Source organism: Triturus cristatus, chromosome 1_2 (assembly GCF_964204655.1).
Source record: "Triturus cristatus chromosome 1_2, aTriCri1.1, whole genome shotgun sequence".
NCBI lineage: Eukaryota > Metazoa > Chordata > Amphibia > Caudata > Salamandridae > Triturus > Triturus cristatus.
In genome coordinates this window covers 756828102-756842904 of record NC_140580.1, presented here as the reverse complement: position 1 = coordinate 756842904, position 14803 = coordinate 756828102, and the positions used below count along the sequence as shown (strand labels likewise).

The window sequence follows — 14803 nt, the reverse complement described above, 5'->3', positions numbered from 1 at the left end:
AATGCACTGTACATTACTTGGGGGAATGATAGATTATTTGCACAATCGGGTACATCCAGTGGGGATTACATAAATACAATTCAAACACAACATTTCACATTTTTTATGCACAGGGAGATTAAGTGATTTGTCTATCATACATGAGGTGGTGTCAAGCTCTGGGCCTGGGTTCGAATCTGCACCCTCAGGTTCTAAAGTCGTTTGCTCTAGCTGCTAGGCCACATCTCCTTCAGCTGTAGCTGCTAGGGCATATTTCTCCAACAAAAATTTGACTATTAGGGCTCAGAGGGCCTAAACATGTGGAGTGCCATGGGTAATAGAGGCACTTGATTGCCCATTGGCCTATCAAAATCTGTGAATCAGTAATTTTCTTTTAGGTTCTCCAAGTTAGATCCAATACTGTGGTGTGGGGTACACAGCAACAAACTGTAGCTACTCAGTGCCCTCCAGCATCACATGTATTAACACTTCTAAACCATCACACCAGCATCCCATCAGAGCCTAGTTCTGAAGTCATGAGGGATCCTGAAATGTCTGTTGATTTTTCTTGGACAATTACTCACTTATGATGTATTGTCATTTCATAGCCCTAATCACTAAAAAGTCTGCACTTTGAGGTGAGTTGTTCTCAACTTAATTGGACTTTAGCCTGTGGGGGATAGTCTGAATGTGTTTAGGAATGGTCGGCGAAGGTATCTCAGAAAAGTGGCTGGCTATCAGGGCTCCTTTATTAAACTTGGCCTGAACTAGCAAGCTTGTGCTACTGGCTCACAGCTTGGGACTTGGAGTGCAGTTCAAAAACAATAATTTAAAGTATTCTGGGCGTTGACAAATGCAAGCTATGAAGATGGTGCACAGAGTTTTGACCATTATTCATTGTGTGTCTACTAGAAGACAATGCCGTCTTTAAGAGCTGGTTGAATGTGTGATGATTTCTTTACATTGAAACATAATCTAGCGTCTTGGTTTTGCAGTAACTGGAGTTTACATCTGTTTTTCTTTGTGGTTCCACCATAGAGAACAGTGCAGACGGCAAGGCTTGATAACAGCAAAGGCCTCGACAGCTCAGTACATTAAGGCAGATGGAGCAGTGGCAGAAGTTTCTCGGCAGCTCAAGGTTCAAATTGATATTTTTGGTTACCACCAAGATAAGACAGCTAAATTAAAATTCTCATTTGAACCATACTATACAATTGTTCACTGTTTTGGTGGATTAAGGTGAGAGACCTAGTTCTTCTAGTGAGATTAAGAGAAGGTTATCGTCCTATGTATATCTGCCTTCAAGGATTTCTCTTTTGACCCCTTCAGGCAGCCATAACTCTTCTTCATCTAGTAATAAGCTTGATTCAGGCAGGCATATATGTCTTCACATTGCCCACTGTGATACTCTACCCAGTTATGAAGTTGGTGCCCTCATTGTTTATTTGGAACTCTACGTCATATTATGATAACAACTGGACGAATCACTTCATGTAGATGTTGAACAAAAGGGGTGACAGCAGAGATCCCTTTGCAACATCAAATGTGATGGGTTTTACTGTTGATGGTGATGAGACAATCTGAGTTGCTGGCTGTGATTTGAAAAGAAGAAATTGCTCTACTGGAGTGCCATGCCAGAGAATCCGGATGGTTTTATTACCCAGTCCAATAATGCTTCGCCGGCCATCGTATCATATGTCGCTGACACGTCAGTGACGAGCAATACTTCAGAATTTTCCAAGTCTAATGATGATAGCAGGTGCTCCTGGATATCACTGATTTAATAATTTGCATCACTTTGTCTGGCCTGAATCCAGAGAACCTGTCATGTAAAATTGAGTTTGACTCTGTGAAGTCTTGCACTTGTGGAGTAACCTTGCCCTCTGGGATCTTGCTAACAAAGGGGGTTAGGCGATAAGACTGTTCTAGTGGGATAGTGAATTTTCTGGAGCAGGGTGATTATTCAATTTTTTAAAACATTGAAAATCATTCCTTGTTATAGGGAGACATTTATGATAGTAGTTATCTCAGACCCAAACACAAATAAGTGATCTCCTATTGTTTTTGTTGTGCATGGCGCGTCTGGGATCTTCAATGCTTTCCTAATGCTGGCTTTTTTGCACCCTAGTTTAAGACCTGAGAATGCTAAGGATGAGACTGACACTAGGATTTGTGGGAGGAATGATCAGCTTGCAAGGAAGTGACTTCGATTTCTGTATCTTAGAATAGATCTTACTAATCTTGTCCGTACCCTTTTTGAGATGCTGCCTTCGTATGGCGTTAATCACTGATGACTTCCCCACATTTGGCACTCCGATCACCATGATACAATAGCCCAGGGTCTGGAACAAAGAAAGTTCAAATTATAACGCCCTCAGAAAAAATCTATTCAACATGCAGAGACACAAAAGAGTGGGAGAAGACAAAGGTAGAGCGTGAGAAGGAACAAGAAGGAGAGTGAAAGACAGTAAGATCGGTGATGAGAGTGAGAAATCAAAGTAAGAAGATATAAAAAAAAGTAAAACAGAGTGGGAGATAGTGAGAAAGTGGCAAAAACAGAATAGAGAACAAACAAGGCAGAGAGTAAGAGAGCAAGGTTGACATCAGGAGAGGGAGAAGCAAAGAATGAGATCAAGGTACAAAATAAGAAATAGAAAGGCAGGGAGTTACAGAAAGAGGAAGAGTAAAAAAGCAGAGAGGCAAATGAAGATAGAGAGCAGGAGGCACTGTTTAGCAGAAAGAGGGACAGCAGAGTCAGCAAGCAATTGCAAGGTTGGCAGGAAAAAGAAATACCAGAAACCACACCAATTTTTGGAGACAACTGGGAAATCAAGCCTGAAAGCAAAGGAAACGTGTTACAACGAATTTGAATGTGGAAGCAAGGAACTGGACACAGAGTTCATTTTTCCAACTTAAGATTGTCCACAGTCTAAGGCGGAGAGCAAACGAGAGAGACATACTAGCACACACATTGAAACAAAGCTTAAATTAAAGTAAAAGAGAACGCGGAACCTGTAGTGATAAGGGCTGAGACCTATGAAGAGAATGTCCAGAGCAAAGTGATTATGTCCCCCCCACCCCTGACACAAATTCTGTACACAAACCCATGTTTACATTTCTCTGAGCTGACCTCAGTCCGCTGGAACCGATTACTGGACTGGATCACTTCTGTGGCCATGGGAACCACCTGAAAAACAAGAAGCACAGACAGAAACTAAGCAGACCAAAGTACATATGTTCTGTATGTAATTACCCAAATAAGAGGACATTCAAGCAATTCCTAGTAAATCAGTTAATGGAAGAATGTAAGAAATTGGGCTTCTAGCTGCAAAGGATGAGAATCCTGCTCAAGTAATAAGTCCCCAATTGTCTATTTACTGCGAACCAATCACTCCATTGCAAAACATGACTCTCTCAGGGTAGCGATGCATAGCAGTCCAAGGCCTACTCAGGGAAGGTGGTGTGGGCTAACAATTGGAATGCACTGACATGTAACAACAAAACTCAATACATTTTTGTCCACTCAGTGCTTTTACTTTAAAAAAAGAAAAGAAATTTTACTGCGCACACACACTACTAAGCACCACACATTAACTTAAAAATGTATACATTCCGGTAGATGGAAGCACCTTTGGTGACACTCTCATATCACATTACACCCCTAAGTGGGTCTTAAACCCCATAGTTGCAGTACCACCTACCCATAACAGATGCAAAATCACAATATAAAAGGGTGTTAAATGAAGCAGGCCTATTGGCTTTGTTAAGGGGTGATCTCATAAATAATAATAACCACCTTATGCTTTGTCAAGTTAACACATTATGAGGAGAGTCAGTATATAAAGTCAAGACTTTTGGCTTTGTCAGAGTGTCACCACCTTAATAACAAAAACTACATTTTAGGATTCACTATTGCATTACTAGTAAAACCATTAAAGTTATTGTAAAGACCTCAAGGCCAGACTTAATTTTGAGCAGTCCAAGACTCCATTATTTGCCCGATCATTAGTCTGTCTACCTTTGACCTACATACTGTCTGCCCTTATCTTTTGAAGAACCTATGAAAGTGTCAAATCATCAAGACTACGACTTTGAAAAAACACCTAAAGTGACAACAGTTTTGGACAAGTTCCCTGTTATCTTTTTGTCAAGGTCAGACAACGAATATAACAAACAATGTAGCCTAAATTGACATTCTTTTGTCATAATGGTTCCTACTGATTCGTCTTAAGACTATCATATTGATGCATAAAGGTTAGGTATGGCATTAAAATTACCCCAAGTAGGATAAAGGTCTGTGGCCAATACTATAAAAACCCCATGAAGTGGCCACTGGTTCAGAGAGGACTTTGAGCAAGATTATCGCACAAGATCCTGCCAGAGGCTGCCAGACTACCATACTGCTGCACCATCCCTTCCTGTGCTGAGAGCTTATACCAAAGCAATTTAGAGCAGAGATGAGAACAGATGATGTGTGTTTTCCATTGTAGGGAACGCTTTCTCCTGGCTTTTTGATAACTGCAGCTTTTTTTTGTAAACAGTTGTGCACTGTGCTGAATCCCAAGAAACTCTAGATGCAAGTTAGCTAGTCCATGCTCTCATGGTATAACATACAGAAGTAGCCTTTGGTGTTGTGGGTTGCTAAATGACATTTCACCCATGTTAAAAATGTTTACACTATTCTCATTGTTAGTGATATGCATTAGTGCTGTTTTAAGACTATTCTGTGTGGTTATGATTCATGTGCAAAGCAGCAGGATGAGACTGTTGAAATAAACACTTTTAGACATAAGGAAAATGTTACTTAACCATTTAAGTATCTGCTTGTGCCACGTAGTGCTGTAGATTCACATGCAGTGCATACTTCTGCCACCTAGTACTGTGCTCAGACTTGTGTAATGTGTTTTTCTTTGAAGAAGGTTTTGGGTCACAAGGTAGGTATAGTGACTCCACCCATTGCTGGTAATGCATGGCAGATAAAGATGGAAATGAAGAGTAGAGATAACGAAGATGACCGTGCATAGAAAGGAGAAGGAAAGGTATTTGCAACAGCCAAAGCCTTCTGCGGAGGAGGGTGGGTGCATGTGAATCTACAGCACTACATGCCACTAACAGATGCTTACAGGGTAAGTAACATTTTCCGCTTGTGGCATATGTAGCTCTAGATACACATGTTGCACATAGACTGTTAAGTAGCCCTCCCCTAAGCGGGAGCAATCGGGAGCTAGCCGGAGGAAATTGTAGAAGATTGGAAAAGTGTGCTATGGACAGCCTGGCCAATGTTAGCTTGTTGGCATGCTAAAACATCCACACAGTAATGCTTGATTACAGTGTGGGGAGTCTACCAGGTAGCTACTTTGCAGATGCAAGCTATTGGAATATTACAGAGAAAGCCCATAAAGGTCCCTTTTTGCAGGCAGAGTGGGTTCTGAGAGGAAAAGGCAAAGGTATTTTAGCCTTGGAATAACAGGTCTGTTTACAATTGACCAATAAGAATTGCTATTCATGCTTTAGAGGGAGCATAACCCATGTGTGGTTTGGAAAAAGAGGCAACAAGCTGCTGTGTGTTACGGAGGTGTTTTGAACTATCAATTTAATACATGAGGGCTTTTTTGATACCTAGTGTATGAAAAACCCTCTCTACATGGACTGCGGACGAGGGTAAAACACTAGGAGTTCAACAGATTGAGGTGGAAAGAAGAGACCACCTTCGGGAGAAATCTGGATTTGGTGTAAACTTAGAAAAAATGTTCAACAAATGTAAGAGCCAGAAGCTCCCTCACATGTCTGAGGGAGGTGACTGACACTAGGAAAGCTACCTTCCAAGAAAGGATCTGTCCAGGGAATGGGTGAAAGGAGGAGGCACTCTGGGTGAAATGACTCTTAAGTCCTCCCATAAAGACTTTAATAACAGGAAGCCTGAAGAGTTATATGTGTTCCCTGTTCTGAAAGGAAGCAGCAACTGCAGCTAAATTAAGTGTAATGGAGGTCTAAGTGAAGCCCGATATTTGCAAGAGACGCAGGTAACAGAAAATGTCTTGGACCACTGCCTAGGGAGTCTTGATGTGCCTAGGAATACAGTAGCAAAAAGAACAATTGATGGACAGAATGCAGAACAAGTCTTTCATTCACCTCAGTACAGAGATCTGGGCCCTAAATCCATCATTTTTGGGCTCCCCATGCCATTCCAGTTTGAACCCAGCCATATGCAAATAAGTCTTGACCCTGCTCCTTATGCGAACAGTCCAGCCCAAACTGCCAGGCCAAGTTCTCCCTGGACGGGAAACAAGCATCCTAGGAATGGTTTTGGGGTTTCACCCTTCATCAGCCAGGATAGCTTGACTCCAGTGGCACTGAGAGCATAGGATCCACGTCTGGGCATACCCATCCCACTAAGGGTGACAACTGCAAAAAGAACAATTGATGGACAGAATGCAGAACAATGTCATACATTCACCCCAGTACAGAGATCTGGGCCTAAATCCATCGTTGTTTTGCTTCCCACGCCATTCCAGTTTAGAACCCAGCCATATGCAAATCAGTCTTAACACTGCTACCTATTTATTTATTCATAAAGTTTTGTATAGCGCGAACAAGACCCAGGAGGGTATCAGAGCGCTTCACAGTTGAGGTAGGTAGAATACCAAGGTGTGACAAGAGCAAAACATTACAAATAGGTTCAAGATACACATTACCACTAGGTTCAAGACGAGGGCACGACAACAAAATGATTCAGAACATTTGAGAACCAGATAGGACCGTTTCAACAACAGAAAGGCATAGGCAATGTCCATAGTAACAGTAGTAGACTGCCAATCCTATTAAAACACCAGATTACACAAAAGTAACAGATAGCGATCAAACGAAGGGAGAGAGACATTCCATAAATAACATACAAAGGTGTGGAATGGCCTGTTCCAACTGCTAAACCCAGGAGTGAAACTGTGAACTGGAAAGTCATATCATCAGAGAAGAGAGCAGTATTGAGGCAACTGAGCCAGGACTTTATGGCAGGAATTTCAGCATTCAAATTTTTTTCACTTCGTTTTTGAAGGAAGAGGTGGATGGGATTCGGCGAACTTCCGGTGGAAGGGAATTCCAAATCTTCGCGGCCATGCCCGAGAATGCTCTGTTACTCGTTTTCTTTTTGTGAAAGATTTGAGGTTTCAGAAGTGAATTATGGGAACAGTCCAGCCCGAACTGCCAGGCCAGGTCACAAGCTTCCTAGGACCGTTTTCGGGGTTTCACCCACATCAGCCAGGATAGCTTGACTCCAGTAACATTGAGAGCATGGTACCCACGTCTGGGCATACCCGTCCCACTTGGGGTGACAAATGCAAAAAGAACAATTGATGGACAGAATGCAGAACAATGTCATACATTCACCCCAGTACAGAGATCTGGGCCTAAATCCATCGGTTTTTTTGTTGCACCCCATGCCATTCCAGTTTGAACCCAGCCATATGCAAATCAGTCATGACCCTAGTCCCTATGAAAACAGTCTAGCCCAAAATGCCAGGCCAGGTCCTCCCTGCAAGTGAAGCAGGTAACAGACAATGTCTTGGACCACTTGTTCCACTGTCTGGAGAGTCTTGATGTGCATAGGAATACAGTAGTGCACAAATCTTTTCCATTTGGCCGAGTAGCTCAGGATGGACATACACTCTGCAGGTAGGTTGAGGTATCCAGGTTTTAAGACCTCAGAAGCCAGGTTGCAAGATTTAGTTGCTTGGGGTTCAGGTGTCTTAGCGTGCTGTGGCTCTGCGTAAGAAGGTCTGGCCTGTTGGGCAGCTTCTCATGAGGCACTAGAGAGAGATCACGGAGGGTGATGAGCCAGGGATGTCTGGCCCAGGTGAAGGCCACAAGTAGGAGAGTAAAGGATGTTTCTCGATGCTTCCGAACCATGAGGGAAAGAAGTGAGAGAGGCAGAAAAGCATACGCAAATATCCCTGACTGGTTCATTCATAGTGCATTGCCCATGGACTGTGGGTACCTGGAGGTACAATTTAGCATTTTGAATTTTCAGAAGTAGCAAAGAGGTCTCTGTAGGGGAACCCCCACCAATGGAAATACAGGAGTGGGGCTTGTGGGTGGAGTTCCCACTCGTGGACTTGTTGCTGCATCCTGCTGAGCAGGTCTTTAAAATTGTTGCCCACTACCTGCACGTACTTCACTAGTAGAAAGACTCTGTGGTGGAGTCAGCAGCAGACAGCTATGGAGAATGAATGTTGCCCTACTTCTGCAGGTAAAACATGGCGGTCATGTTATCTGTGCGAATGATGACTACATTGTGCTGGATGTGGCAGAGGAACGCCTTAAGGGCTAACTGGATGGAAGTTGATGTAGAGAACCTGTTGATGGGGAGTCCATCTGCCATGAATGGTCAAATCCTTCAAGTGTGCACCCCACCCGGTGAGGGAAGTGTCTGTTGGGATTGTCATCTGAGAAACTGGCTAGAGAAAGGGCCGACCGTGCAACAGGTGGTTGCTGTTCCACCACTGCAGAGAGCAAGGAGTGCATCCCTATCAACTGTATATTCTCCCAGTGACCCTCTATTTGTGACCACTGTGCAGCTAAGCACACCTGCAACAGGTGCATGTGTAACCTGGCATGAGGAACTATGGCAATACAAGAGGCCATCATGACAAGGATTTGCCTGACCTTCCTGACCATTACTTGACAATGTGTCTGAAAAAGGGGGAATAGTGATTGGAAAGCTTGCACTCTTGCAGGGCTGTTGTAGGATTTCCCAGTGACAGAGTTGGGTATCGACCACAAGAAAAGCTAGTCTTGAACAGGCTGGAGCCGGGACTTTGTTGTATTGATGGTAAAACCTAGACCGCAAAGTAGGTCTATGGTGGCCTGTGTGTGATACAAGCGCTGCCATTCAGTTGCGCTTTTGATCAGCCAGTCATCTACGTAGGGGAAGACATGGACAGTGTTCCTCCTGAGATGAGGGGCTACCGCGGCCAGACAATATGTGAACACCATGAGAGCTGTGATGACCCGAGGGGCAGCACTTTGAACTGATCATGCTGGCCACTTGCCACGAAGCGTCGGAACTGGCAAAGTGCAGAGTGGATCGTGATGTGGAAGTAGGCATCCTTCAGGTAGAGGGTGGTCACAAAGTCGCCTTGCTATAATAGAGGGATGACATCTTGGAGTGCTACCATGTGGAAGAGCTCTGCCAGGATGTATTTTTTGAGGGGCATCAGGTTGAGTATGGGCCTGAGACTTGTTCTTCTCAGGAATGAGAAAGTACAGGGAGTATACTCCCCTGCCAAGGTAGGGAAGTGGCACAAGCTCTATTGCCCTTCCTGTGAATACGTGCCTCCACTTCCTCATGGAAGGAGGCGCTAATATTCTAGGAAAGGGTGTGTTTGCAGGGAGGAATGTTTGGTGGTGTGTTTGTGAACACCAAACAGTAACCACGGTTTTATATTGAGGGCCCATTGATCTGAAGTGATTTCCACCCACCGAGGCAGAAACCCCTGTAGTCGTCCGCCAACTGCAGTTGTGTGTTTGGGGGATGCAAAAGCGAGTCACTTCTTTGCAAGAGCAGCCCCCTTGGTGACCCTGCCTTTGTCTCTAGAGCTATTGCCCCTGTAACCTCCTCTGATGCAGCCCCAGGGAGAGGTATGCTGTGTTTGCTGCCTTTGAAAAGAGGTGGATGCCTCAGGTGGTCTTGGAATCTCCACAGTACTGAAAACATCGAAATAAACCACAGGTAGGTGTTTGCAATGCTCCCATGGCTTTTGCAGTATCAGGTTCCTTCTTTATCTTTTCAAGCATCTGGTCAACATGTGATCCAAAGAGGTGCTCTCCATTGAAGGGCAGGTTGAGCAGGCGTTGCTGGACCTCTGGTTTTAAGCTAGAAACATGCAGCCATGCGCAGCGCTAAAGAAGGAAACTTGAACTTATCACGCTGGCTGCAATGTCAGCAGCATCGAGGGAACACCGAATACTGATGCTGGAAATGAGCTTGCCCTCTGCCACAAGGTCGTCCCTTCTTTTTATACTGGTTCGGGAAATGCTGAAGAAGCTCTTCCCTTTCATCCTAGTGAGCCCTATTGTACCAGGAAAGCAAACCACCCAACAGAGTTTGCCATGAGCCAACGTGTCGCAGAGAGAACAGAGGCGCATTTACCTGCCAGGTCTACCTTTTTACTTTCCCTGTCTGGAGACAGTGCATTGCCAGTGCTCTGGGTGTTGGCATGCTTAGGGGTGGTATGGACAACAAGGGAGTCCGGTGGAAGTTGTTGGCATTCTTGCGGGTCGTATGGCCTACAAGAGATTCCGGTAGGAAAAGGCTGTGGGGGCTGCGCAGATATTATATGGAAATGATAAGCTACACCACCCAGTTGCTGCTATGGATGATGTCGGATTGTTACAGTCGCATAGCGAGGGAGGGGAGGCCTTGGGCCTGCTAGGCTTTTATATTTCTCCTGTCTCCAGTCTTGTTCTATCGCTCTTTATATGCGATTGCAGCCCTGGATGTGCTGAATGTTATGTGATTGAGATTAATATTGACTTTGAGATAGGCGGGGGGTACCTACTGATTCTGGCAACCGCATCTCGGTGCGAGTTCACGTGCCGAGCCTCACCCTGCAGTGGGTGTTCCCCTTCTAGCAATTGGGGTAACAAGGAGATGAAAGGTGTTGCTCAAGGGGTGTGAGGAGAGTCACAATCTCAGCCTGATTGGGAGGATAGAGTGGGAGGGGGGGTAGGGAAAGTAGCTTGGGTAGTTTTGTTGTGTTCTGATTTTGTTTACTTCACGTTCTTGACCTTATGGAAAAATGTGTGTAGTAATTGGACAGAGCTAACTATGGACCACAGATGAATCAATGTAGATTAATGAGTTGGAACGTGAGAGGCCTTAATTCGCCTAGGAGGGTGCGGCAGGTTTTAGCATATTTAAATCGCCATGAGGTCCACATTGTATTCTTACAAGAGTCACATTTAACTAAATATGCGGCTGAAGGGATTGCGAACAGATGGGCATGCTTTCGATTATCAGCTTCGTATTCATCGTATGCAAGAGGGGTCATGATATTGATTAAGCGTGGTGTGGAGTTTCAGCCGTTGCATTTGTTTGTTGATGAGGAGGGCAGATGTGCGATGGTGTGTGGTCGGATTAGTGGTCGGATGATTATATTAGTTAATATGTATGGACCCATTGTTGATGATGTTGAATGCGTAGCACGTATATGTGGAAAATTGCGGGAATGGCCAGAAGCCCCTATATTTTGGGGTGGAGATTTAAATACATATTTGAATGTGGATTTGGATAAATCCAACCCCACTCGCCAGGACACTATCTGATCATAGTCCCGTTCTCCTGGAGGTGATATTTCTGACTAATATGCGCCCTCCGTCCACATCGCGTCTGCGTTCTGAGGCGCTGTTAGATCCCATATACGAAAAGACGGTCAGGGACGCCATTACTCAGTACTTCGAGATTAATACGGGCACGGTGACGGAGCCTGCCACTCTATGGGAAGCGTTTAAAGTGACCATTAGAGGAGTATGCATTAGTACGACTGCAGGTATATTGAGAGATATACGCACGCAATTAGAACGCACCAAGGCCAAGCTCATTGAGTTGGAACGTAGATATGAGTCGCACCCGGCCGCGGGCACGCTGGCTGAGATACAGCAGTCGCTTAAGGATTATGAGGAGTTAGCAGATACAGAGATTAAATATATATCACGTAGGTATGTGGCTAGACGGTATGGTGAGGCAGGCAGACCTGGGCGCACCTTAGCGTTAAAGATAAAAGAACGAATAGACCAACCGCGTATCGATAGAATAGTAGATGATCAAGGGGAGGAACATTGGGAGCTGAGAGATATATTAGAACAATTCAGATGTTTTTACTCGGGGGTAATGTGGCGGAAGCAGAAATCGAGGAGTATCTCGATGATATTTCCTGCGCCTGGCTGTCAAATGCTCACAGAGAATACCTATGTACACCTATAGGTGAGCGTGATATTAAAATCGCAGGTTTAGCTAATGGCAAGGCACCTGGGCCAGACGGGCTTACGGTTGAATTTTACAAACAATATGCAGATATCCTCGCGCCACAGTTATTGGAAATGTATGCAGAGGCCCACGAGTCGGGGAAGCTGCCACCATCCCTAAGAGCAGCGTTAATGATCACACTGCTTAAGAAAGATAAACCGACGGAAATATGTGATTCGTATCGCCCACTGTCCCTGATCAATGTGGACGCGAAGATACTAGCAAAAATACTAGCGATCAGGCTGCAGCCCCTGATGCGACTATTGGTTCTGCCGGATCAGTCAGGTTTCATACCTGACAGATCCACGTCTCATAACCTACGGACCATTTTCTCTATGTTTCATATATTGGAGCCATCGTTGCAGGCGGCTGCGGTGTTGCTCGACGCAGCCAAAGCGCTTGACTCGATCGAGTGGCGATATCTACATTATGTTCTTCGCTGCATGGGGTTCCCTACCTTGTTTATGCGATGGATCACGGTGTTATATACAGAGCCGAGTGCAAGGGCGCGTGTTGGTGGTTATACTTCGGAGTCGTTCCAAATAGAGAGGGGCACGCGCCAGGGCTGCCCGCTCTCGCCTCTCCTCTTTGCACTACTGTTGGAACCGCTGGCGTGTGTGATTCGGCAACGACACAGAGAGACTGCACTTAACTTTAATTATCGGCCAGTATCTATTTCCATGTACGCGGATGACATGGTTCTGTTTGTTCGGGAACCATCCAAGTACTTGGCACAATTGCTCCGGGAGTATATTAGGTTTAGTCGTCTATCGGGGTTATATGTTAACTGGGATAAATCGTTCGTAATACCTTTGACTGTGTCGACCATATGCCCCGACCTGGAATTCCCACTAGTATGGACCAAGGATCCTGTGAAATATTTAGGAATCTGGTTACACCGTGACCCAGAGGTAGTAATTAGGGAAAACTATGGAAAAGCCTGCGTGCACCTGGAAAAACAGATTGATGGCTGGATTGGGTTGCCATTATCTCTGGCGGATCGTATTGCGCTAGTAAAGATGGTGGTACTCCCGCAGTTTCTTTATCTTTTTGTCAACATCCCCATAGTTCTAACGATGAGGTTTTTAAAAAATCTGAGGAGTCTTTTGATTAGACTGGCCTGGGGTGGCAAACATGCGAGAGTACAGTGCGAAGGGTAATACGCAAGGTGGGTTCGATGCTCCAGATTTTTATGTGTATTATTTAAGCGCACAGGCTCAATACATATGCTACTGGTACTGACCACATGCCTTCACTCCACATGTTGCAGTGGAGGAAGGAGACGCTGCGCCTGATCCACTGCATAGTGTAGTCACTCACAGGAGTCGAGGCACTCCAAAAAGGGAAATTAACATGGTGGACACTACCATACATGCCTGGTGGCGGTTAGGCCAAATGGCGAGGAAATTGCCGCTATATGCCCCATCATTGTATTTGGAGCACCACGCTGCTCTGTCTGTGACACATGAGAAGCCGTCTCTTCGACTGCTGCATGAGGATGTGTATCCGAGCGGCCTCTTTCTCACACAAGAGGATTTGCAGTATGTCAGTAACCAGTCACTCCTCTTTCGGTTCGCGGTGCATCGCCTGAGACATGCGGTCAGATTGCACTACACCAGCTACCCCCAGGAGCCCCCCGCACTGCTATCCTTGCAGTTTGCCCTCACCACCCCCAACAATAAGAAGATAATATCGAAATTACATAAGTTGATAGGACTCGAGAGAGAGTGGCCGCTCCAGATCAGAGTTGTGAACGCTGGTCTGAATGTTTGCCCTCACCAATATCAGAAGATGATTGGAAATATGTTTGTGGCTTGACTGGAACGATAAGCATGAATGGCAATTTGAGAATTGTACATTTTAAATACATACATCAAGTTTATTACACACCGGGGGTGCTCAAGGGTGTGGGCATTTTGGGAAGAGGTTGTGAGTCGCTTAAGAGAGATGGTCGCGATGGAGATACAATGCACTCCACTTATTTGTTTGCTGTGTTGTGTGCCGCATGTCAAGGGTGTTAAAGGCCTGTTTGTGCGCCTGGCTTTGTTGTTGGCAAAGAGGAGAGTGGCGATTACATGGGGTGGTAGACGTTGGCCGAAGATTGATCTTTGGATGAAGGATCTGGCATATTGCAGAGACAATTTATCGATATATGCAGAGGAACTTCCCCCGAATGCACAGCCCAGAGACATTTGGGAACCACTGCGTGTCTACCTTCTTAACCATACTGAATCGGCTGAGGCTCAGAGCTAGGACCGGATACCGCGAACAATGGGTCCATGCAGAGTTCATATTCAAACACTGAAGCCTAGTGACACAAACTAGGATTGCACGCTGTCAGGGACGTGAACTATTTATTTTTGGTTTATGTATAATTTTGTTTGGGGTTGATAGGGGTATTATCATTTCCTATTGTCATATTTTGTTCCCCATCCAGTCCATTGAAAATTGCAAAAACTGCAACTAGACCTCTGCTGAGATATATGTTTATGTATGTCAGGATGATATTAGTTAATATGAGGTGATTGTATTTTTGTTTGAATATGATTTGGAAAATTTTATAAAATAAAATAAAAAAATTAAAAAAAAGAGAGACCTTTACTCTCAAACGTTGATGCACTGAACCAAGTTCAGGCATTCATGGGTGGGTAAGTCATTGTAGCACTAAGCCAGAGCCTTGGTTTACGCAACAGAGTAAATAATCATCTTTACATGCATTAACTTAAATAGGGAAACATCATTTACCCCGCAGTCTTTACAACGACCTGCATTTAGAACGAGGTTGGTACCCTGCATGATACG

General features: G+C 44.8%; 1 protein-coding gene across 4 annotated transcripts in view; it reads right to left on the bottom strand.

Moving 5' to 3' along the window:
- The window catches only part of MTG1 (mitochondrial ribosome associated GTPase 1), a 214659-nt gene that overhangs the window by 73290 nt on the left and 126566 nt on the right, over window positions 1-14803 (bottom strand). For all 4 annotated transcript variants that reach the window (XM_085608706.1, XM_085608708.1, XM_085608705.1 and 1 more), the window contains exons 6-7: window positions 3110-3166; window positions 2231-2321 (exon numbers count right to left, since the gene is read on the bottom strand). In XM_085608706.1, the coding sequence (XP_085464832.1) occupies window positions 2231-2321; window positions 3110-3166 (148 nt within the window). The remainder of the gene's footprint in view (window positions 1-2230; window positions 2322-3109; window positions 3167-14803) is intronic.